Source organism: Vulpes vulpes, chromosome 11, assembly GCF_048418805.1.
Source record: "Vulpes vulpes isolate BD-2025 chromosome 11, VulVul3, whole genome shotgun sequence".
NCBI classification, from domain to species: domain Eukaryota; kingdom Metazoa; phylum Chordata; class Mammalia; order Carnivora; family Canidae; genus Vulpes; species Vulpes vulpes.
This window is the reverse complement of record NC_132790.1, coordinates 17,291,874-17,316,817: the sequence shown is the minus strand read 5'-3', so window position 1 is coordinate 17,316,817 and position 24,944 is coordinate 17,291,874. Positions and strand designations below refer to the sequence as shown.

At 43.6% G+C, this 24,944-nt stretch overlaps 1 protein-coding gene across 6 annotated transcripts in view; it reads right to left on the bottom strand.

Moving 5' to 3' along the window:
* SCUBE2 (signal peptide, CUB domain and EGF like domain containing 2) overlaps nucleotides 1-20,861 on the bottom strand; it is a 66,635-nt gene extending 45,774 nt beyond the window's left edge. For 2 of the 6 annotated variants that reach the window (XM_072727329.1, XM_072727334.1), the window contains exons 1-4: nucleotides 17,767-18,023; nucleotides 16,445-16,567; nucleotides 8,548-8,673; nucleotides 3,479-3,613 (exon numbers count right to left, since the gene is read on the bottom strand). In XM_072727329.1, the coding sequence (XP_072583430.1) occupies nucleotides 3,479-3,613; nucleotides 8,548-8,673; nucleotides 16,445-16,567; nucleotides 17,767-17,905 (523 nt within the window). In that variant the 5' untranslated portion in view covers nucleotides 17,906-18,023. Of the gene's footprint in view, nucleotides 1-3,478; nucleotides 3,614-8,547; nucleotides 8,674-16,444; nucleotides 16,568-17,766; nucleotides 18,024-18,400; nucleotides 18,494-20,585 lie in introns of those variants that run through there. The other 4 variants (XM_072727331.1, XM_072727332.1, XM_072727333.1 and 1 more) reach the window with 3 other exon arrangements.
* Between the last annotated feature and the right edge of the window lie 4,083 nt (nucleotides 20,862-24,944).

The following is a 24,944-nucleotide window of genomic DNA, read 5'->3' as shown; positions in this document are numbered from 1 at the left end:
TGGAAATGCTGGGGCTTTTCAAAAGGTGCCCCTGAAGCTGTTGATAGTACCCTGACTCCAAAAATAAGGCTACTGCTACGGGGAGGCAGATGGGTCTGGTCCAAACTGAGAGGCCCTGGCATGGTTCTGGCTCCACCCTTACCCCCAAATTGGGCTGCCAATCATGTTTGGGAATGTTAGTTCACCAAGAGGGAAATAGCTCAAAAAACATTAGAAATATCCTATTGCAGTGGTCCCACTGAAGAATATTTCTGGAAATTGAATAAAAACAGGCCTTGCAAACAGTGAAAAAGATTCTATCAAAGACAGAAACAGGCCCTGCTGAGAGCATAGCCCCTTCCTCACTGCCCTGACACCTTCCCCCTACTTTGAAAAGGCAGTGGTGCAAACATCGAAAAATCTTCTCAGAGCACACAAAACAAAAGCGGAATGCTCATTTTGAGAGCCTGAGCACCCATGAATAGGGACAAAGCCTGACTGGGGCAGTATGTCTCTCTCCAGCCTACCCCCATTACATGGGTGAAAACACACAGTCTCTTTATCAGAGCTTTGGGGTCTCTGAGAAAAAAAAATCAATAGCTTAAGCTTTCCCTCAGAATCATCTATTATGATCCTCTGAACTGAAGATCATTTAGTAAATAATTATTAAAAATAACAACCAAAACACTAGAAAATTCTAGCTTGCAGTATTACCTTCACTTAATCAATTTTGGAGTCTCAACAGGGGGGTTTTAAAGTCCACTTTAATACCATTTCTGAGGGCTTAATGTGCACATCAAGGAGGAAATCCTAAAGGAACACTGTTTACAGACTGCTCTATTTGAAGAGGTAAAACCTTCGGATGGACAGGGTCTCAGTTATAGACCACTACAAACTGTTGGCTCATGCTGCTATGAATTCACCAAGCGATCGGGCTGAAACACCACAGAAAAAAAATCACAAAGAGGGCAGTCTGGGTGGCTCAGTGGTTTAGCGCCGCCTTCAACCCCGGGCCGTGATCCTGGGGACTGAGTCCCACATTGGGCTCCCTGCATGGGGCCTGCTTCTCCCTGTGCCTGTGTCTCTGCCTGCCTCTCTCTCTCTCTCTCTCTCTCTCTCTCTCTCTGTCTCTCTTAAAAAATAAATAAAAATCTTTTTTTAAAAAAAAATCAGAGAGCCCTTCCAGACCACAACTCAAATTCTTGGATTTTGGTTTTAGCCCCAGACAAGTATATTCATTTTAAATATTCTTCAGGGAATCCAAGAATGTCTGAATTTAGAAAATTTAGAAAACAAGGATTGCAGAAAGGAACTGCTTTTGTATTTACTTCTGTTATGAAGATCCTGTGTCTGTAATCAGTCTGGAGGTCCTGCCAAAGGGCAGAAAGGGGCTGAGCCACTGCTTTGGAAGTACAAGAGTAAGAGATGATCTTAATAACTGTGAAGTTGCTTTGCTAGTGGGTGGGATCCATACTGTGTTCAAGGAACAGCCTGACCCACAGATCCCCACTCATGTCCCTAGCACCTGTGGGGGAACCAAGTGACTTCCCAGGAAGCAACTTTGAGCAACCAAAGAGGAGGTCCCCTGAGATCTAGATTGCTCTTACTGCTGGCTTCTTAATCCTGCCTCATCCCAAATGCAAGGCTCTCAGAAAAGTCCAGAGCAACTACCAGGAATGTGAAACCCAACTGCTACTCTATCAAGGGCCACGCCTCCATGAGATAAGAGATCTGCCTGATTAGAGCCAGTGTGTGTCTATCCTGCCCAAATACTGAGAACAAGCAGACTCAGGGTGATAAGACTCAGCAGACCCACTGGCCTGTAACCATTCTAAGTACCCAAACAGCTTTCTAGTCAGGTATGAGAAGGGACTCATCATTCTTGGAAAATGAGGCAAAAATCACCTTCCACAAAGACACTCTTGAAAAGTCACAAGAAAAAAAAAAGAAAAGAAAAGTCACAAGAACCATGATTAAACAATAAACCTACTCATGTGTGATTAAATAGCAGCAGAACTTAAAATCCCCTCATTCTTGAGTTATGAGAATGAACAGCAGTGCATGCCAAAATGAGTTAACAATCTAATGTTTAGAGCACTTCCCCTACAAACATGCACAGGCAACCCCCGGGGAATACAGCCACCAAAATGTGGTTCTTTGGCTTAAGAAAGAGCAGAGAATTAAAAATGGGCAGCCACCACTGGGTGGCTCAGTGGTTTAGTGCCACCTTCAGCCCAGGGGGTGATCCTGAAGACCCCGGATCGAGTCCCACATCAGGTTCCCTGCATGGAGCCTGCTTCTCCCTCTGCTTGTGTCTCTGCCCACCCCTCTCTCTCTCTTTCTCTATTTCTCATGAATAAATAAATAAATCTTTTAAAAAATAAATCTTAAAAAATGTGTCATTCAGCTAAAAGCGGCTGATTGGCCTCGTGTTCTTTTTTTTTTAATAATAATTTATTTTTTACTGGTGTTCAATTTGCCAACATACAGAATAACACCCAGTGCTCATCCCGTCAAGTGCCCACCTCAGTGTCTGCCACCCAGTCACCCCCACCCCCCGCCCTCCTCCCCTTCCACCACCCCTAGTTCATTTCCCAGAGTTAGGAGTCTTTCATGTTCTGTCTCCCTTTCTGATATTTCCCACTTATTTTTTTCTCCTTTCCCCTTTATTCCCTTTCACTATTATTAATGTTCCCCAAATGAATGAGACCACATAATGTTTGTCCTTCTCCAATTGACTTATTTAACTCAGCATACTACCCTCCAATTACATCCACCTCGAAGCAAATGGTGGGTATTTGTCGTTTCTAAAGGCCACGTGTTCTTAATGCCTCTCCCCCTGCTGAGAATCCACTGAACTAATAGAGGAATAAGAAAGGTATAGACCCAAAGCAAAGAGAACAAAAGGGAGGCCACCAGCAGAGTTGTCTACAAATTCTCGAAGGAACAGGAAGCTGTGGCACGGGGAAACCAGAACATAGGAAACCCACATCTAGGGAAGGGGTCCCTCTGCACTGGAACCAAAGAGGCTCAGAGTTCAAAAATGGGAAACACATTTTGGGAAGGCCAGATCTGGGTCTGTAAGTCCCGATAAAAAAGACTCCAGCCCCTCCCTACCTACCCAGAGCCCAGAGCAGGCTCACACTTGGTGCTGTGGTTTGCAGCACCTTTTCTGAAAACTTGGCAGATTGTCCATTACATTTCACCTGAAACATCTAGTCATGTTTGAAATGTTTTCTATTTAAAGATTAGAATCAGGAATGTGAGCGTTTGAAGAGACCTTAGAGCTCACCCGGCCCAACCCACTTATTTTGCCAGGTGAGGAAGGTAAAACTGCCCAGTAGCAGGGTCTGGACTCATTCTCAGGCCTCCAGATCTTCCATACTCTGTGCTTCCCCTCAAAAATCACAGAAGGTAGGGAAGGTCCCTAGAGGTGACCCTCCCCAGCCCCTTCCCCTCTGTCCCTCTTGCTCCCCTCCCCACAGCAGAGCAGAGGCACCTTCCAAGCGGTGAATGCATGTGTGCTGATTGTCACTCAGGAAAAATCCCTCCTTGCAGCGGCACTCGTAGCTCCCCATGACGTTTACACAGGTGTGCTGGCAGCCACCATTGTTCTCCAGGCACTCGTCCACATCTGGAGGGAGAGGAGGATTAGCCTTTGCTTTTGTGACTTTTTCAAATGCCCTCCCCTCCCGGCAGCTCAGGAACACCTGCTAAACAGAGATGAGGTCCCTCTTCCTTCTCTGCATCACAGAAACTCACAGAACAGAAGTCAGCAGGGACCCCAGACTGCAGAGATCTCAAGATCCCTTAACCAGGCCTCCCACAAGAACACAAGAAAGTCAATTCAGTAAATATTTATAGAACACCTTCTATTTCCAAAGTATGGGGCTGGAGGAGACAGTAAAACACAAATGAGTAGGATCAAATTCTTCTGCTCTAGGAGCATGTCCCTCAGCAGAGGGAAAGAGACAAACGTACAAGTAATTGTAAGAGATAGCAAAAGGTGGCACAGAGGAAAAAGAGGTTACCTGGTTGTGCGGTATCAGGATGGATTTTATGGAAAAGCTGATGAAAGATGGGCCCTACAGGATGTCTTCAGTTCTAAATCAGGAGAACGGATTCTAGGCAAAAGAAAGGGCATGAGCATAGTGCAGGTGCTGGGGAGCATGGAGTATGCCCAGATAAGGGTGGCCATTCAATGGAGCTGGAGCACAGGTACATGTAGGTAAGTTCCAGGAGATGAAGCTGGGAATAGATTGAGTCACACCATGGAGGGACCTTGAATACCAGGCAAAGAAGTTACACCTTGATTTGAGAGGCAGCTGAAAACCATTGCAGCATGAGTAACATGGTTGGACCCTTGAGTTGGGAAGAAGGTGGTAGCCAAGGGTAGGACACAAGGAAGGAAAAGAATCAAAAGCCTGGGAGTCTGGCTTCACAGGTGTACCTCAAATAGCCTCAGTTGGGACAAGACCTGGGGCTTGGCCATGGGGTGCCTAGGAAGGAAGAAATAGAAGAGGACTGTGGGCAAGGTGCCTGCAGGGTGGAGAACCACATGAGCATTGGATGGGGGGGCCGAGAAACATGAAGACCAGAGCTGGGTGGGGAAGTGAGGGTGGAGATGTGCTTGGACCCAACCATGGTAGGGAGGTGGTGTATGTGAGATGCTGATAGTCAGCCCTTGGTCCAGGAGGCAGTGGGAAACCTGAATCTGGTGTTGTAAAGCCACCTCTGAATGCTGTTTACTTTTGGTGGCCTGAAAGTGGGTGTCAGTGAGGAAGCCAAAGGCAGGAGAGGGAAGGAAGAGAAGGGCTGCAGTGAGCACACAGCCAGAAGTAGAAGTTAGGAGAATGCCAGGGGCAGGAGGAGTGAGAGGAGATACCAGAAGCCCCAGAGAAGGAGCCATGAAAGACAGAAAGGCAGTGAGTCCTCTTCCAACTACCTTCCACCACCTCCCAGAGTAGAGTTAAGGGACCTTCCTGCCACTGTGTCATACATTACTCTGTGCACAGCTCCATCAATACACTTAACACATCACATTCTCAAATCTTTTTTTAATTTGTACCTTTTGACACCTCATAGCTTTCACTTATCCATCTCTACTAGACTGCTGACTTCTTAAGGACAGAGATTTTTGTTGTATTTAGCACAGCCCTGGACACTGCAGGTGTACATTAATTGTTCAATGCATGAACAAAAAAGCAGGAGAGCATAGCATCACCAGAGCCAAAGCAGATGAAACTTCCAGAAAAATCTCAGATATGACAAAGGCTCAAGGAGAAGGCTGGTATAAAAACTAGGGATCCCTGGGTGGCGCAGCGGTTTAGCGACTATTTATTTTGGGGCTCCTAGGTGGCTCAGTCGGTTAAGCATCTGACTCTTGATTTTAGCTCAGGTCATGATCTCAGAGTTGAGGGATCAAGCTCCACATCAGGCTCTGTGCTCAGCATGGAATCTGCTTCTCCCTTGCCCTCTGCTCCTCCCCCTGCTCACTTGTGCTCATTCTCTCTCTCTCTCTCAAATAAAGAAATTAAATCTAAAAAAATTAATAAAAGCCATTTATTTCTCCAGCCTGATTTCCCATGTGCCTATCACTAGCTTCTGGGCACATCCATAACAAGAAAATTCACATTTAAATATCTGTTATCTGGTTTCAAGCTTCAGATCTTACAGTCATGCATCCTCCCACACTACCAGGCAGATGTCTTTCTAAACTGATGGGACTCAAGCCATCCCCTCAAGCCTAACAAACTTGCCCTTCTCTATGCCAAAGAGTAAAGAGAGCACATTCCAAAGGATAAGCCACACTGGAACACATCTGGCTAAGGTGTTCCATGGTGAGGACTCATGGTGAGCAGGAGAGATCTGTTTCCCTGCACTCCAAATCCTGGATTGTTTTTGTTTTTGTTTTAAGATTTTATTTATTTATTCATGAGAGACAAAGAGAGAGAGAAAGAGAGAGAGAGAGGCAGAGACACAGGCAGAGGGAGAAGCAGGCTCCATGCAGGGAGCCTGACATGGGACTGGATCCCGGGGCCTCCAGGATCAGGCCCTGGGCCGAAGGCGGCACTAAACCACTGAGCCACCCGGGTTGCCCATGAATTGGTTTTGAGTAAAGGTATACTCCCCTCTGAGCTGCCACCCACCCACCCTGCATTTAACCTACTATTCCTTTCTCCAAAGCCATTAGAAATGTGTCATTGAGTTGGGTAATGTACTCTGACTGGATTAACATAAAAGTGTGTGTGTTCACATGCACATGCACAAAGAGGTTATCATTCACTTGACGAGTTTCTTCAGACTACAAGACAGTGGTTCTCAATTCCAACAGCATGTTAGCACCCAGATGCCTGGACTCCACCTCCTGAGACATTGATCTAATTATTCTTGGATGAGACCTAGGCAATGGTGTTATTTTAAACTTCTTGAATAATTCTAATGTACAGCCAGAGCTGAGAACCACTGCCACAACACTGAATAGCTAGGAAGTACTCCTAGACACTCAATAAATAGAAACTGAATTCAGACAGGTGAGCTATGTGAAAGAGCTGCATTTCATTTTTCAGGCTCATAGGCCTTCAGGATCTTGGAAGACTCTGGGTCTGGTGCCAGAGTTAAGTGGTATTTGTACTGTGTAAATTCTGGCTAATATATTTGTGGCTAACGTGTGATAAAAGGCGAAGGAGTGGTCAATGGTCAACCCAGAGAATGCAGGAAAGTGCTGCTCCTGAAAAGTTTTGGCTCTGAACTTCCTTATCACAAAATGCTTCAGCCCTCTCAAGTCTAAATGGCACAGAAATTACTGTCTGCTGGTCCTGCTTTTCTTACTATACCACTTCATTTGCTCATGGCTTCCTTTAAAAGATCTTTATCCCTGCAGATACTCAATATATTTCTGCTGGGCACAAGCTTGCTACCAAGGCCACAAAGAGACCCCAAGGACAGGAAATGGAGATAGTCTGCTGAAATATCTGTGTAAACAGCCAAGGGAAGAAAAGACTTTGGGCCTCAGGATTTCTGAGCTGGCCTTTACTTAGAACCACCCAACCCAAACCTGGCCCAGGTCCTTAAACCCTGGATGGTTTAGTCTCTTGCTCTTAGGAAGCTCACATGTTCCCCAGGCACAGCCTGGAGTTTAAGCACAACTATGATGACTGGATCTGCCAGTAGACATAAATTCCCCAAAATGCCACTCTTGGCAAGTCAAAAGGAAATGTGAAATTTCCCCCCAGAAAATGGTAAAAACAGAACAAAGCCCCCAAAACACACTGCATGCTTCCCCAAAAATTACACACTGAAAATAACTTTATTGGGATTTTTTGTGAGTGTTTTTGTTTTTGAGTTTTTAATTAATCTCAATTGACTGCTATTATCAGGATTGTCTCTCTAGTGTCTTTTCATGGTCCTGACTGCCCTAGACAGTCTGCAAAGGGGTTATTGAGCCCTCAGCCCTCAATCAAATCTTCCTGACAGCTGCAGGCTTGGAAAGCCAAGTGTTCTGACACGAAGACTGACCTCTCATGCAGCGTGCAAACAGGAAGGGACAGGATCTCTTTCAAGACGGGGTTCTAGGTGACACTGAAGTGGGATAAACGCCATACAAGGGTTGATTCCCAGATGGGAAAGTATCCTTCTCCACCACTCAAAAAACAAGTTCCGTCTATTCTTATCTAGTGACTTTTATGCTGATCTCAAAGCATTCAATCAAGCAGCCACTCCGTCGTACTATAATGGGCATCTCAGTAGCTGTCCCCGTGTCAGGGTCTGGCTGAAGTTACTCCTTGGTCAGCCAAGCAGACATCAGCAAGTTAACCACTTAAAGGGTTAAGGGACCCTTATGCCCTCTGTCTCCCATGATGTCCTCCTGTACAACTGGTAGCACCAGCCTTAAAATGCAAACAGACCACAGATACCTGTCTGCCAGGTGTGCTGCATCCTCTAAGATGATTCAATACTCAGCCTCATCCAATTGTTGGCTGTTTCTGAATTCTGTTTTATTCCTGGCATAAGCAACCAACACAAACAATGTCCTTTGCAGCCCCTAATTCAGAGACTAAAACTCCAACAGATGTTTCTGTTTTGGGGAATAATAGGAGGATGTTAATGGAAGTTTTCTGTTTGAACTTTTCTCTTAAGAAAAAAGGGGGTGAGGTTACCTGGCTGAGATCCAATCATACATTTAGAATAGTCTCACATTTGGAATTTTCAGAATAAGGAGTTTTACCTAATTCTAGGATAGAGATACTCACACCATTAAAGAAACTGTTCTAAGTCTTTTAACACAAGATCAGACATCTTGAAGGTGACAAGTCAATGCTAGAAATAAATAACAACAATGACGTCCATCTCCTTAGACTAATGGAGAATTGATATCATGAATGATCATAAAAACTAAAACACTTTACGTGGTTTTCTATCAGGGAATGTGATTTCTAGGGGGCCAGAAAACACAAGTCTCTGATCCCCTTTTTGTTTTAATAAGTATGTTTTCATCAAAGGAAACAAAAGGGTGGGGTGCCAGAGGGTAGGTGAAGGAGATCTGCCATTTCCAACCATTTTCCTTACCAAGACAATTATGACCATCATGAGCCAACATGAAGCCATCAAAACAAGTGCAGCGATAATTGCCTGGAATATTCAAACAGTCATGGACACAGCCTCCGTTGAGTTCATTTTCACATTCATCAATATCTGAAGAATAAAAGAGAAGTAAAAGCCAGACTGGGGCATTTCTTTAGGATGGAGATATACATATTTAACTTCTAATCAGTCATCCTGCTTCTAGGAATCTACCCTGAAGATACAGCTCCAACAATAGGAAAAATATTATGCACAAGGTTATTCACTGCAGTATTGTTTGTAATCACAAAATACTAGAAACAGACTAAGTGCCCATATATAGGAAAGTAGTTGAAGAACTATTCAATGAAGTGCCATGCAGCTGTTGAAAAAAAAAAAAGAATGAGAAAGATATCAATGAACTGATTTGGGGTGATTTCTAGGATATACTACTAAATTAAAATAATCAGGGGGATCCCTGGGTGGCTCAGTGGTTTAGCACCTGCCTTTGTCCCAGGGCGTGACCCTGGAGTCCCGGGATCGAGTCCCATGTCCGGGCTCCCTGCATGGAGCCTGCTTCTCCCTCTGCCTGTGTCTCTGCCTCTCTCTCTCTGTCTATCATGAATAAATAAATAAAATCTTTTATAAAATTAATTAATTAATTAATTAAAATAATCAAAATCCAAGAGTATCTGTAGTTTGTTATCATGTAAAAAAAATAATATGAAAAATACACCCATTCTAGCGTGCTTTTTGGTAGACTTGACAAGCTTATCCTAAAATGTATACAGAAATGCAAAAGACTCAGAAGAATCAAAACAATATTGAAAAAGTAGAACTTTCCTTTGATTTGGAGGACTTTCACTTAACAAAAAGCTACAGTTATCAAGACAGTGTGGTACAGGCATAAAGAAAAACATACATCAATGGAACAGGACAGAGAGTCTAGAAATAAACCATTATATTTATGCTCACTTAATTATCGACAAGAATGCTGAGGCAATTTATTGGGAGAAATGATAGTCTTTTCAATAAATAGTGCTGAGACAACTGAATATCCATATGCAAAAAGATGAATTTAGACCTCACACCTACACAAAAATCAACTCAAAATAGATCAGGGACCTAAATGTAAGAGCTAAAACTATAAAACTTTTAAGAAAAAACAAAGCTTTTATGAGAAAAATCTGAGACGTTGGATTAGGTAAAGATTTCTTAGCTATAACACCAAACACACAAGTCATAAATTTTTAAATTAATAAGTTGGAGTTTATAAAAAATTCAAAACTTTAATATTTGCAAATCACGTACCTTGTAAAGGACTTACAAAGAATTATCACAGCAATAATAAGACAAACAACCCAATTTCAGAATGGGCAAATGATTTGAATAGACATTTCACCAAAGATGATATACAAATGGGTAATAAGCATATGAAAAATGGTCAGTATTGTTAATTATTATTGGAATTCAAATTAAAACCACAGTGTGATACCATTTCACACTCACTAGAACAGTTTTGATTTTAAAAAAGAGAAAAACAAGGATCTCTGGGTGGCTCAGCAGTTTAGCACCTGCCTTCGGCCTGGGGCGTGATCCTGGAGACCCTGGATGGAGTCTCGCGTCAGGCTCCTTGCATGGGGCCTGCTTCTCCCTCTGCCTGTGTCTCTGCCTCTCTCTGTGTGTCTCTCCTGAATAAATAAATAAAATCTTAAAAAAGAAAAACAAAGAGTTGATGGAGAATTTTTTAAAATAAATAAAAAATAAAAATAAAAAAGAGAAGAGAAAAACAAATGTTGATGAGGATGTGGAGAAATGGGAACCCTCATACCTTGCTGATGGTAATGTAAGATAGCATAACCACTTTGGAAACAGTGTAGCAGTTTCTTAAAAGGTTAAACATAAATTTCACATGCAATCTAGAAATGTCTATATACTTCTAAGTATATATGTAAGAGAAATGAAAAATTATATCCACACAAAGACTTGCAGGTAAATGTTCATAGCAACATTATATATGATAGCCCAAAAGTAGAAACAACCCACATATCATCCATCAATTGGTGAATGGATAAACAAAATATGGCATATCCATACAATAGAATACTAGTCAACAGTAAAAAGGAATAAAATGCCAGTACAGGCTACAACATGGATGAATCTCAAAAACATGCTAGGTGAAGGAAGCCAAAAGCAAAAATACCACATATTATATGATTCTATTTATATGAAATATCCAGAAAAGGCAAATCTGTAGAGACAGGAAGTAGACTAGTGGTTGTCCAAAGCTGGGGCTGGGAATGGGGGATCTTACTGAGATAAGGAATATGTTTGAAAACTATATTATGTGATAGTTGCACGACTGACTCAGTTAATTTACTCAAAATCATTGATTTGTACACTTAGTTTGAATTGGTCAATTTTATGGTTAGAATTCACTTAAGTAGTTAAAAAGAAAATACACATTTATCAGGGCACCAGGGTGTCTCAGTCAGTTAAGCACCTGACTCTTGATTTCAGCTCAGGTCATGATTTTATTTATTTTTTTTTAAGATTTTATTTTATTTATTTATTCATAGAGATGCAGAGAGAGAGAGAGGCAAAGACACAGGCAGAGGGAGAAGCAGGCTCCATGCAGAGAGCCTGACGTGGGACTTGATCCAGGGTCTCCAGGATCATGCCCTGGGCTGTAGGCGGCGCCAAACCGCTGCACCACCGGGGCTGCCCTCAGGTCATGATTTTAGAGTTACAAGATGAAGTCCCACATCAGGCTCCATACCAAGCATGCAGCCTGCTTAAGATTCTCTCTTTCCCTCTCCCTCAGCCCTGCGCCCCACCATTCATGCTTGTTCTCTCTCTTTCTCTCTCATCTTCTGAAATAGAAAGAAAGAAAAAAAGAAAGAAAGAAAGAAAGAAAGAAAGAAAGAAAGAAAGAAAGAAAGAAGAAAGACAAGACCCATTGTCTGCAAAAGAAATCTAGGAGGCATACAGGATAAACCAGAAATTAGAGAGTTTGGTGATCCATGGTGTGTGGGAAAAGGATGAAAAAGGAGGAATGTGAAACAGGGGAACAGAAATAGGGAGAGGGAGTATTACTCCCTCTGAGTATGCCATTTTTATAGTTTTGACTTTTGAAACCATAGTGATATATGCATGAATACATACAGACATACATTTTTATGTGCATACATATATATGTATATATGTACATACATACAGTCAACCAGTGTACAGAGGTGGGGGGGGGAACAAATAAAAATGGGATACAAAGAGAAACAAATGAACTTAGCTGTATAACAAATGAATAACAACCACATTGAGGGAAATGTAGGAAAAAGTATTAGCCAAATAACTTTGGAAACATCTTGACTAAATGTTGTACGGCTAAAAATAAAAACAGCTATATACAGATACTGTCCTCTAATTAGTAAATCTGCTTTACTTGCAAGACTATGGATTAGTAGCTTTGTAAATTATTTATGTGTATACTTGGATTGAACAAACAGGTAACTAACTATATCACAGATAATGAGAGCCACCTTTCTCACCGTTGGAGAAAGAAGTTATGAATAAGCAAAGAGACAGACTGAGTAACTCTTGTGGCATTGCTTTGGAATCCAAAACATCAGTGTAAAGTCATTGTTTTTAATATATGTACAAATACATATATATATGGACTAAATATAGATAAATGTATATGTGTGTGTTAGAATACATACATATGTTTCCTAGGTCTGTGTACTGAGAAAGCCTAAGAACAATGACATCCCAGTAACAATGAGAACACCAAGCATCCAGACTTTGGTTTCTATGCACCATTTTCCAATCAAAGGAACCAGAGCTCCTTGTAGAAGTGGTTGGTTCCAGGGCAGAGGAAGGGAAAATACAAGATGTGTCTGTGACATCTTATGGTACCAGAAAACAAGATGAGGTTTCATCCTCTCAAAAAAGGATGAGACCATGTCAAAAGGCCACAGGAAATAATATGAAGGAGCTCCCAATGGCTAAAGCTGGAATAATTTGAGCTCAAAACAAATTACTATACAAATAATTAAATACCCATGAGTCCATTCTGGCATAAATACATAAATCAATGCATAAATAAACAGGGGAGAAGCAAAATATCTTCCTTACAGAAGAATCTCAGTTAAAAAATGTATATCAAATTATCAGTTATTATATCATAGTAATAACTGTTACAGGCAAGATCCACAGATGGATGCTCAAATCAGTGGGCAAAGACTTGAGAAGGAACAGGATATTAGCATAGACAAATTATCTGCCCTAAAATGTGTGTTTATTGCAAAAGGGAAAAATAGTAACTTTGCAGTGGAGAAATCCAGGACGCACCATCTCAACTAGATGATCAAAGTTAGTATCACCAGTAATGGGGCATATTAATGTCATGTGCCTCTCCCACCATGAAATGTGCTAAAAAGCACACAGCACCTCTATGGTAGCCTTGTCAAAATCTTTACTTTTTGTATTACTACAATACATAATCTTAATTTTATCGTGAGAAAACATACGACATTCTCTTATTGTGCCAATTCCTACTGTATCAATTCTTATTATGAAAAAAACATAAGGCAAACAAAAGAACTCAGCTGTATTCATCCAAAGTGTCCAAGTCATGAAAAACTAGGAAGGACAGGAACCGTCACAGATTGGAGGAGACCGAGGAGACACAACAACTAAATGTTATGTGGGACTCTGAATTGGAATGGCCTGGGAAGTGGTGGGGAGAAGGGAGAACATTAAGAAAAAACCGGTGAAATCTGAATCTATAGTTTAGTTAGAAGTACTGTGCTGATGTTAATAGATTAATTTCCTGGTTTTGATATTGTACTATGGTTATATAAGTTGTTAACATCAGGGTAAGATAATTGAAGGGCATATGTGAATTCTGCATTAGTTTGGCAACTTTCCTGAAATTTAAAATCATTCCAAAATAAAAGTGCTTTTAAAAAACACAGCTCTGGGTGCCTGGGTGGCCCAGTCGGTTAAGCATCTGCCTTCGGCTCAGGTCGTGATCCCAGGGTCGTGGGGCAGACTCTCACATCAGACTGCCTGCTCAATGGGGAGTCTGCTTCTCTCTCTCCTCCTGCCCCCCCCCCCACTTGTGCTCTCTCTCTCTCTCTCAAATAAATAAATAAATAAATAAATAAATAAATAATCTTTTTAAAAATTTATAAAAACAGAAAAAAACCCACAACAATACAGCTCCTTAATTAAAGGCCAAGTTTAGATTCATTCTTGTTAAATTTGATTCATTCAGTTCTCTAAATAGAAAAGAACCATATAATGATCACTGACCACTGAAATACCCCCATCCCCAAAATGTGAGATATAAACAAAAATAATTTAGAATAGGGATCCCTGGGTGGTGCAGCGGTTTGGCGCCTGCCTTTGGCCCAGGGCGCGATCCTGGAGACCCGGGATCAAATCCCATGTCGGGCTCCCGGTGCATGGAGCCTGCCTCTCCCTCTGCCTGTGTCTCTGCCTCTCTCTCTCTCTCTCTATCATAAATAAATAAAAATTAAAATTAAAAAAATAATTTAGAATAAAACTTCATTTATTCAAAGCCACCTTGGAATCATATTATTTTCAAAATACTTATCAGGGCCCATATTTTCATTTCTCCAACATTTTGGCAGAAGAAACTTTATAGAGGATAAAATTCTGGTCACTCTAGGCAAACCCAGTTCCCATCCTTATACTTAAACAGTAACAGTGAAGCTGACAAAAATCACAACATACATGACACCATGGGTTGAACTCAAGAGGTTTAAACCATTAAGCGAAGGAACACCCATAAAAGAATTACATCTTTAAATATCTACATCTTGGAATCCTTGCAATCTTCATTTTCTCTCCTTTTCCTTTTTGAAAGAAAGTTTCTGCTTCTCGACTCTTGCATCAAGAAATCCAAACTAAAGAGGGACATCCTTACTCACTAACTTTATAGGTATTCAAAAATACTACAAGTATGTAAAAGATCATATCCCTCTGGAGTTTTAGTTTTAAATGACACTACAAAGAATATATGCTCCCTGCTAACAGTGATTACCTGTGGATAAAGGGATAAGAGGGTCTTTAATTTTGTTTCATACATTTTCTATAATGTTTGACTTTTCATAATAATAATAAATGTAATTATTTTATTATTATTATTTTTTTTAAGATTTTATTTATTTATTCATGAGAGACTTTATTCATGAGAGACACAGAGAGAGCGAGAGAGAGGCAGAGACACAGGCAGAGGGAGAAGCAGGCTCCATGCAGGGAGCCTGACATGGGACTGGATCCTGAGTCTCCCGGATCAGGTCCTGGGCTGAAGGCAGCGCTAAACCACTGAGCCACCTGGGCTGCCCAATATTATTATTTTAACGCCAATTTAGATACATAAAAGCAGCAACTCTGGTCAATCATTAGTTATTTTAAACTAAATAGTTGACTTTTCAATGAAAAATTGTCAGCGATTCAATTTCATGTGCCCTAACGTCAAGCCCAACAACTAAGAATAAGGAAATTCTTGCCACCTGTCATTCTACGTCTCTTACTAAGTATGTCCTCTACCTCAAAGAAACCTTGGCATAGTGTCTGCCCCCCTCCCACTCCCAGAGAGTATACAGTGACTAGAAAATCAGTGAAAAAGTAAACAATTTTTTCCCCAAGCAGAGTACCAACATGTGTGAATTCCAGTACTATAAGTAGAATATTTAATACAGTGAGGAAATGGTACAGAGGAATCTGCAAAGATATGTTTCAGGGAGAGGCAGCCTTTTGGCCTCCCATGATGTAATAAGACAGAGAGAGGGAAAGGTGGCTATCTGTCTCTGGAAGAACATGATCTTAGAGAAACACAAAGACTTTAAGGATGGACTACCGCCCCATCTGCTATGAACCTGACCAGAAGTACACTTCCTCCGATAGGAGAAGCAAATTTTTCACCTTGTGCACAAAGGAAAGTATAAGTAACAGGATTTCTCACCCACCAAAGAAGGACATCAGGAGGTTGAGTGAATACAAGAGATATGGGTCCAGGGACAGAGCTAGGGTAAATCCTTACTTTCTTCAACCTGCAGGTTAGCTGTGTGATTATGGCCACAAGTCCCCTTCCCAATTCCCCTACCTCAGTGTCTCACATCTGAGGGATGGGAATGGCTCAGAGCTCCCTGAAGGGCCCTGCCAGCTCCAACATGCCATGATTCCATCCCCAGGAATCTCCTTCTCCTATGAGTGCTCAGTCTTTGCCCAGTTCTGGATTTCAGTGTTCGTGACACTGGCCCAGAACACAAGATGGCAGAGTCCAGACTAGAGGCTCTACTGATCTAGAATTCTAAGGGCTTAAAATATCCCTCTGCACATCTTTCTAGGGTGAACATGCAGCTCCAAGTGAGACAGGCCCTTGGTATAGCTTCTAAAGCTTAGAAGGTCACAATGCCAAACAGCCCAAAGCCATGAGGAAGATGGAGCCTCCAAAATAAAGCCAGCAGGGGAGGGCAGGACTTCTGTACTCAGACTCCAGGGCAAGGGTGTAAATTGCCCCAGGAAGGTGCATGATCAGTCCTTTTCTGGCTGGCATGGCTCTCCTGATCAATATGGTTGTTGACTTTCTGCCCCCAACTGAATGGGACCAAAAATAGTAAAACACCTCTTTTCCTTTTCACAAGCTAGATGAAAGAACATTTCAGCTTCTAGGGAAGCTATGATCAGCTCTAGGGAAGACCTGGTGTTCCTAGTGCGTTAAAGGTCTGGAATGTAGTTCAGAAGGTAGGTGGTATGAGCTGGGGGGTAGTAGAGCAGCACTTTTACCAACATGAGTGGCCACTGCAAGAGCTAAGGGGGTGAGAAGCTTCACCTGCCTGGCTCATTTACCACCAGTCCCCAAGCCACTTACCCTCACACTGCCTGCCCTCCCCTTGGTAGCCAGGCTTGCAGGAGCACTTGTAGGAGGTGAGTGTATTCTGACAGATGGCATTGGTGTGACAGTCATCTAGTCCTTGGGCACACTCGTCCACATCTGCAAAAGAGCACAGCAAGCTCCTGGTATGGTGCCCCGAGCCCTTCATGATCTGGCTTCCGCCCTCTTTTAGCCTCATGTCCCATCAGCCCACCCCAACTCTCTCCTCCTCAGCTAAACTCCTGAGAAGCCCCTGGGACAAACTGTGCCACTTCCAGGCTCCTGCTTCCAGGCACAGCCTGTTTCTGCTCACTAGACTACTCGCCCACACACCCTTTCCACTCGCCTAAAAGACTCAGCCCCAATCTACCACCTCCAGGAAGCCTATCATGATCCCCCAGTGTAGAGGGTGTCCCCCACAACCTCCTCCCATATTTATCTCCTTTCATAGTGTATATTATACAGGACTGTCACTGCTTTCCTGCCTGTCCTCCCCTCTAGATGGTGTCTTGGTTACAGACTCTGTGTCCTTGATGTCGAGCACAGTGCCTGGCACATGAGCAGTCAGTAATAAATGCCTATTGAAGGAAAAGACAAAGGTTGGCAAAACAAACAAACAAACCAACAAACAAAAAACCCAAAATGCTGAAAACGAAGCAGTGTCCGCTTTCTCAAGGTTTGGGGTTTGGGAGGGGGAAAGCTTGCCCTGGGCTCTGAGCGCGCCGCGCTGTGCTCTCAGATGGTGCAAAGTGAGCACCCATCAACCTCTGCCCACCCTCTCCACCTGGAAGTCGGCCTTGGTTTAAGTATTTCCTGGGCTGACACCACTGCAGGATGTTAACTGAAAACACTGCGAGCGCAGGCAGCGCAGAACGTCCAGAGTTCGCATCTGCGGCCGCCGGGGAAGCCCGGTGTGTTGCCCACGACGTCCCGGCCCCCACCCCGCCCCTGCTTCGCAGGGAGCTCTGGAGCCCAGCCTGGAGCGCACGGAGCTTCCCGGCCCCAGGGGAAGGAGGGGAAGCTGCCGCGACCCTCAGTTTCCCCATCCACGCCGATGAGGAGCTGGCCCCGCGCCCGGTGCCCTCCGTCCTTCCAGCGCGCGGGAGTCCGACCAGCAGGCGACCTTCGGGGACCGCAACTGTCATCGGCCCCGGGTCCGAAGCCGGCTGCGCCCGCAGGCCCCGGCCTCTGGCGCGAGCGGCGGTGGCGCCTCGGCCTGGCGGGCGGTGAGGCCCCGGGGGGCCGGGGCCGCGGGCTCCCGCCGCCGAGCTCCCGCAGCCCCGGGTGCGTGCCGAGCCCCGGGAGGTGCGGGCACTCACCCTCCGGCGGCCCCGGGGCGCGGCCGCTGCGGCGCGGGACGGCGGCGGTCGGCGGCGGCGGCGGCAGCAGCAGCAGCAGCAGCAGCGGCGGCAGCAGCGCCCAGGCCGTCCCGGGGCAGCCGCGGCCCACGACCCCCATGGATGGCGCAGCGGCTGCGGGCGGAGGCGGCGAGCGAGGCGGCGGCTCCGGGAGGTGTGTGCGGGCGCCCTGCCCGCCGCGCTCTGACACCCCCGGCCCGGCCCCGCCCGGCCCCCAGCCCCGGCCTCATTTTCACACGGTCCTCCCCGGGCCGGGGCGGGGTGCGGGGGGCAGTGCCGCCCCTCCCGGCCGCCCCCTCCCCTCCGGGCGCGGGGCGGTGGCTGGAGGGCGGCTGTCAGCCTGGCCGGGCGGGGCCGCGTCCCCAGGGCGGCGGCACCAAACCTGCGGCGCCCGCACCGCTGCCGGCCGCAGCCCCCAGAGCCTCGTGCTCCTGCTCTGCCTGCTCGCAGTGTCCTACAACTTGACCCAGTCCCTCTTGTGAGGCAAGTACACTCTGGCCTGAAATAGGAGGCTCCCAGAAAGTGTCCTATGGTCCCAGATGTCTAAAGCCACTTGGGACGGTACCGTGGTTGGAGTGAGAGTAATTCCACGTACTTCTGGCCCTCAGGAGACCCAGGGGAGAGGACATCAGCTTGCTGCTCACCGTGACGTGCACTCTGCACCTTTCTCCATGCCGTCCAACCCAGGCCTTCTGTGATCCCCAGCCCAAGCAGCCGCCCACCTGTCCCACCGCCCCGCATGCTTAGACTGTTCCTCTCAATCACAGCAGGAAACGTTCATCTCCCAGGACTCTAATTAAATATATCTAGAGAACAGCCTAAAAGGTGAAGGGAAAAGGGGCTAGAGGTCAAAGGTGAGCCACCAGGGACAAGAGCCAGCACAAATTTTGCCTGGGTCGCAGGTGGTATCTATGACCACCTGAACTCATAAACATCAGGTCTGACCAGCTGCAAATACAGACAGCACCTATCAGCTGGCTTTCCAACAAGCTAGTCCTTAAAAGGGAACATGTGCAAACCTCCCCTTGCGACCGACGATGGAGCCCACTACACTTGGCATGGAGCACTTGAGGAACAAATGTAGTAACAATTCTGAGATGCTGTTGTTAAACATCACACTGAGGGGTTTTAATCAGAGCGTCTCTTTATTTATTACATTTTCTCCTATGCATACATACACAATACATACATACATACATGTATATATGCATGTATATATATTTATACAGGAGAAAATTTAATAATGAATATATATGAATAGTCTATCTATCTATCTATCTATCTATCTATCTATCTATCTATCTATGAATACAAACACACACACACACACATACCCCTTTGGCAATCAGAAAAAAATAAACATAAAAAAATCCCACCTAGCTCAAGCATAAGAACATGTCTTCCTAGGATCCATCCCCTTCCCAGAGCGCCCCCTTTGTAGCACAGCCCCCACCATCCCCACAGCCCCATCTGTTGCCCTGGTCTTTCCCATGCCCATGGGCCTCGGCAAAGAATGCCTCTTTGGGCCTTCATTGCTAGTGCTGCTGCCTGATGGAGAATCTGAGAAAATAACTTTTCTGTGGTTGTTTTTCTTTTGACCTTTTCATCCCCAGTGAAGGCAGGCAGGTTGCATCCCTTTTTCTGTCTTTTTCCCTCTCCCTCCTATCCCCTTTTGTTTAGTACTGAGAGAGACACTCAGCTATTTCTAGTCATAAGGATGGTTTTTACACATTTGTAAATCTTCACTTAGTGAAACGTTCCCTCCGCCTTTGTCTTTGTGTCCTTAATGGTAGCCATAAATTACCGCTTTCTTTTCTCTGTGCTGTATCAGGCTTCATTGCTTTTGAAATGATCAAAGTTATTTTCTTTTAAAATCCAACTGGAAACTACCCATTGTGTGGCACAGACCTCTTTAGCTCCAGTCAAAGCATATAAATACATAAAGCTGCTCATTAAACTCTATGGGAGCCTCCTCCAGCCCCTTGTGCCTGGTAAAGAAATAAGAAATAAATGTGCTGATCTTTCCCTTCACCATTTCCCCCAAGTTTATGTTTCAGTAAGAATACAAATTAATTATGATAAGACCCAGTGCTTTTTTGCCTAAGAGGGTCAGTTTTTGTCATGTTTCCTGGAAAAGTTCACCACTGGCAGAAATCTCAAAAAATGTTCTGAATCCTATTTTGTTTGCCCTGACTTCCATACAAATGTGCTTTCAGCTGGTTGGCTCCCAGACTCCTGGGCAACCTTTCTGACACTTCAGATTAAAGTCAGTATGGTTTACAACTGGAAATTTCCATAGGGGAAAGGCTCCAGGGGAAATTTGTGTTCAAATGTCAAAGTTTTCAGTGTTCCAATGTCAGGAGGGACTTGGTGGGCCTTGTACTAGCTGTTGTCTGCCCTCTATTGTCCAGCGGAGGTCCCCACCAAACTTCTCTGAGAGGCCACAGACGTCCCTGGACTGAGTGAGGCTGAATCTTCCTTTCCCTCTCTCTCTCTCTCCCTTGCCTCAGGCTGAGAAGCCAGTGAAAAAGAAGTGAGGGGAAAGAGAGCCCAGTCGGCCCCATCACACTGATGTGGGCTTCTGGCACCACAGAGACTGCGGAGGCAGAAGGCCCCAGGTGCCTTGGCACCATGGACAGCTAGGTTAAACTCTGCATTCACTGGACACCTTTCGATGCCCATTTTTTTTGACTCCTCAACAGACTTTGGAAACTCTTTTTGGAAACTCTCCCTCCCCTGGATTTTCATAATACCAGGCCAGCTCCTGGTTTTCCTCCTACCTCTCAGGAAATGCCTTCTCAGTCATCTTCTTGGGATCCTCTTTCTACACCCCCTCTCTGATGGTTCACGCATTCCCTTGTTTCCATGATAGAAATCTCCAGCGTGGATCTCTCCCCAGAGCTTCAGTTCCATGTATCCAATTGCCTACTGGATACCTCCACCTTGATCTCACACAGGTCCCTTAGATTCAAGATGTTCAAAACAGAGCTTCTCTTCTTCCTCAAACCTGCCCCTTCCCAAGTGCTCCCTCTCTCAGAAAAGGGCACCACCATTCTGCCAACACCACGTCAGAGATCTGGCAGTCATCCTGAATTCCATTCTTTCCCTACAACATCCAAACAATCTTGTTAACTCTACCTTCTTATCATCTCTAAATGCTATCCTCTCCCTCCATGAGCTCCTGAGATCTTTTCAGAGCTCAGGGCCTCATGAACCCTCACTTGGTCTGTTGCTCAGACTGGTATCCCCGTCTACAGCCTCATCTACCTTCAGTGTGTCTTTCACAGTGGCTGCCAGACTAAAATATAAATTTCAGCACACCACTCCCAGTCTTCCTCAGGCTAAAGTCAAAACGCCCTTGATACAACCACTAGGGAGAACTGTTGGGCATAACTTACTAAAACAAAAATGTGCCTACCCACTTCTAGGTATATATCCAAGAGAAATGAATACATTGTTCACTGAAAGACATGTACAAGAATGTTCATAATAGCTGTAGTCACACTAGCACGAAACTGGAAATAACCCAAATGTCTGCCAACTAGAAAATGCATAAACAAATTTCTGGGTGTTCATTCAATGGAATACTATGAAGCAAGAAAATGAACAAAGTCTCTCTCTCTCTTTTTTTAAAGATTTTATTTATTCATGAGAAACACAAAGAGAGAGAGAGAGAGAGAGAGAGAGAGAGGCAGAGACACAGGCAGAGGGAGAAGCAGGTTCCATGCAGGAAGCCTGACATGGGACTCGATCCCAGGTCTCTAGGATCAGGCCCTGGGCTGAAGCAGCACTAAACCACTGAGCCACCAGGGCTGCCCAAGAACAAAGTCTCTTAAAGTTCAACAACAAGAGACATCTCATGATCATTACACTGAGTAAAAGAAGCCAGATACAAAGGGTATAAATTGTATATGTCCACTTCTGTGAAGAACAGACAGAACTAATTAATAGCAATTGAGGCCAGAGCAGTAGTTCCCTCTAGGGAGGGGGACTGACTGGGAAAGGCATAAAGGAACCTTCTGGAATGCTAGAAATGTTTTAGATCTTGATCTGGGTGGTGATTATAAGGAGGTATATACACATTCACTGAGATGTTGGCTAAGCTTAATGCACTTTATTATCTGTGTTTTACCTCAATAGCTAAGCTGAAATAAGAACTGCCTAGCCAAGGATTTTTATCTCATCCCATTCTACTTTGCCAGCTTGTCTCCTATCACTCCCTCAAAGGCTATGCTCCAGAGACAAACTACTTATACCAGAACTTTATCATTTTTCCCTCATACATCTTTTCTTTTGCCCACACCCTTCCCCTGGCCTAAAAGACATGAAGTAGGTCTCAGTAAATATTTAAATGAATGAAATGATATATCTTGATTATAAATATTACTATACCTCAAAGAAAAGGGTGTTTGCTGAGATGTTCCCCCAAAAGTAATAAGGTATGGATGAAAGTCCTAGAGAATCAGGTTAGCAGGTCCTGAGAACTAATGCTGGAAGGAAAATTGATCTGTTCTTGCTCACACATTAATTTCTTCTCCAGGAATGGCTGTCACATCCCTTGAAAAACTTTTTCAATATGTCTGAGTTGGGGACACCTGGGTGGCTCAGTGGTTGAGCCTTTGGCTCAGGGCGTGATCCCAGAGTCCTGAGCCACATCAGACTCCCTGTATGGAGCCTGCTTCTCCCTCTGCCTTTGTCTCTGCCTCTCTCTTTCTTCTCTGTGTCTCTCATGAATAAATAAATAAAATCTTTAAAAAATATATGTCTGAGTTGGATTTGAGGTAGTAAATTTTTCTAGTTGCTTTATTCAGCCCCATCTACTCCTTTTTTCTTCCTAAGATATATTTATCCCTTCCCAAGGCAGGCCATGTTCCTAGGAGGTTAAGCTACCCCAACCTCTACTTCAGGCTCTAAGAGCTGGCTTAAGACAATCAGTATCTTTCATGCTGGGGCACCTGACCAATTATTTTAAAATATAAACTTTATCATTATTTTACAGTTGTAGAATCTGAAGTAAAGAGAGGTTAAGTAACTTGCTAGGACTCAATGCCAAGATGTCTGGCATCAGATCACCTTCTTAACCACTGCTTTTTACAGCCCATGTGTGCCAAGCATTGTGTTAGGCATATGGAAGATACAAGATAAATTTAAAGGTAAATCCTGACCTCAAAGACCTAAAAGTCTATCTTCAAGATATCCTCCAAAATATAAATATTACAATTCCTGTCTAAAAGCCTTTGGTGGGGCATCTGGGTGGCTCAGTCAGTTAAGTGTCTGCCTTCAGCTCAGGTCAAGATCTCAGAGTCCTGGGGTTGAGTCCCATGTTGTGGGGGGAGGGTCCCTGCTCAGTGGGGAGTCTGTTTCTCCCTTTTCCTCTTCTGTCCCCCTACTTATGTGCCCATGCATCCTCACTTTCTCTCTCTCTCTCCCTCAAATAAATAAATAAAATCCGTAAAAAAACAAAAACAAAAACAAAAAATCCTTTGGTGCTTTCCTGCCTGCATTTCCTGTGTCACATGAGCAGGACCAGCTACATAATTTGCAGGGCCTAATGCAAAATTAAAATGCAAGACCCCTTATTTAAAAAACAAAGGTTCCATTTAAAGTGCTAAAAATATTTTTTTTCGTTTAAAAATATGCTTTTTGGGGCAGCCCGAATGGCTTAGCGGTTTAGTGCTGCTTTGGACCAGGTTGTGATCCTGGAGACCCAGGATCGAGTCCCACATCGGGCTCCCTGCATGGAGCCTACTTATCCTTCTGCCTGTGTCTCTGTCTCTGTCTCTGTCTCTGTCTCTCTCTCACTCTGTGTCTCTCATGAATAATTTTTTAAAAAAATAAAATCTTTAAAAAAATAAAAATATACTTTTTAAAGATTTTTAAAAAGATTTTATTTATTTATTCACGAGAGAGAGACAGAGGCTGAGACACAGGCAGAGGGAGAAGCAGGCTCCATGCAGGGAGCCTGATGTGGGACTGGATCCTGGGACTCCAGGATCACGCCCTGGGCCAAAGGCAGGTGCTAAACTGCTGAGCCAACCAGGGATCCCCAAGATTTTATTTTTTAAAACAATCTCTGTACCCAGTGTAGGACTCAAACTCACAACCTGGAGATCAAGAGTGGCATGCTCCACCAACTGAGCCAGCCAGGTGTCCCCTTTTAAAAATAGTTTATTACTTGTGAAACATAGTAGGGGTAATAGCAATATATAAATAACAACATAAACTCACAGGGCACTGAAGGGAGCCTACTTCTCCCTCTGCCTATGTTTCTGCCTCTCTCTGTGTCTCTCATAAATAAATAAATATTTTTTAGAAAAAACCATAAACTCACAAACTGCAAAAAGAGAATGTTTTTTTAGAGACATAATTTTATACAATGCAATAAATAATAACACTATTAATGTGCTACCTTGATTGATCATAAGATTTTTTCTGCCTTATTTTCCTGCAGATTCATGTATTAGGTCATCAAATTTATACTTTTAGGATCTTCATTTTCAATCAATATAATTAAAAGGACATCAGTCATTCTTGAGAAATCAAAAGTCACAAATTTCAATAATTTTTAATTTTGAGAAGGATCTTTCTGCTGATCCCACTGTTACTGGGTCTACTGAGAGTATTTTATAGGCTATTACATATTGGGATACACTTCTGATCAAACATTTTAAAATATAAACTTTAGTATATCTAGACCTTATGATTCTTGTGGAACAATTTTTCTAAAAAGATTTAACTCTTCATACAAACCACTTTGGGGTAAGTCTGACTTTAGTTATAGATATAAATTTATACAATGGTGTTTCAATATTTTCTTTGATATTTCCTATAATTTGTGAAGGTCATATGAGAAACCAAAAGAGGCTTCATGATTTGTATATAGTGCAAAACACCTGTTAATGTATTTGTCATATCTTTGATTAGAAGGGAAAAATTAATTTTAAGATTGTCCTCCTTGTTAATAATTGGTTAATCTGAAGCTTCATATGAAAATGGCATTCTTTTCCACCTAATGAAACAACCTTTGTATTTGGTTGCTATTTCTTTTTTTTTTTTTTTTTTGGTTTCTATTTCTAAGCCTGTGGGTACTTGTTTCCCAATGTTGCAGGTGTTTAAAAAATCAAAGATTCTAAACTGTT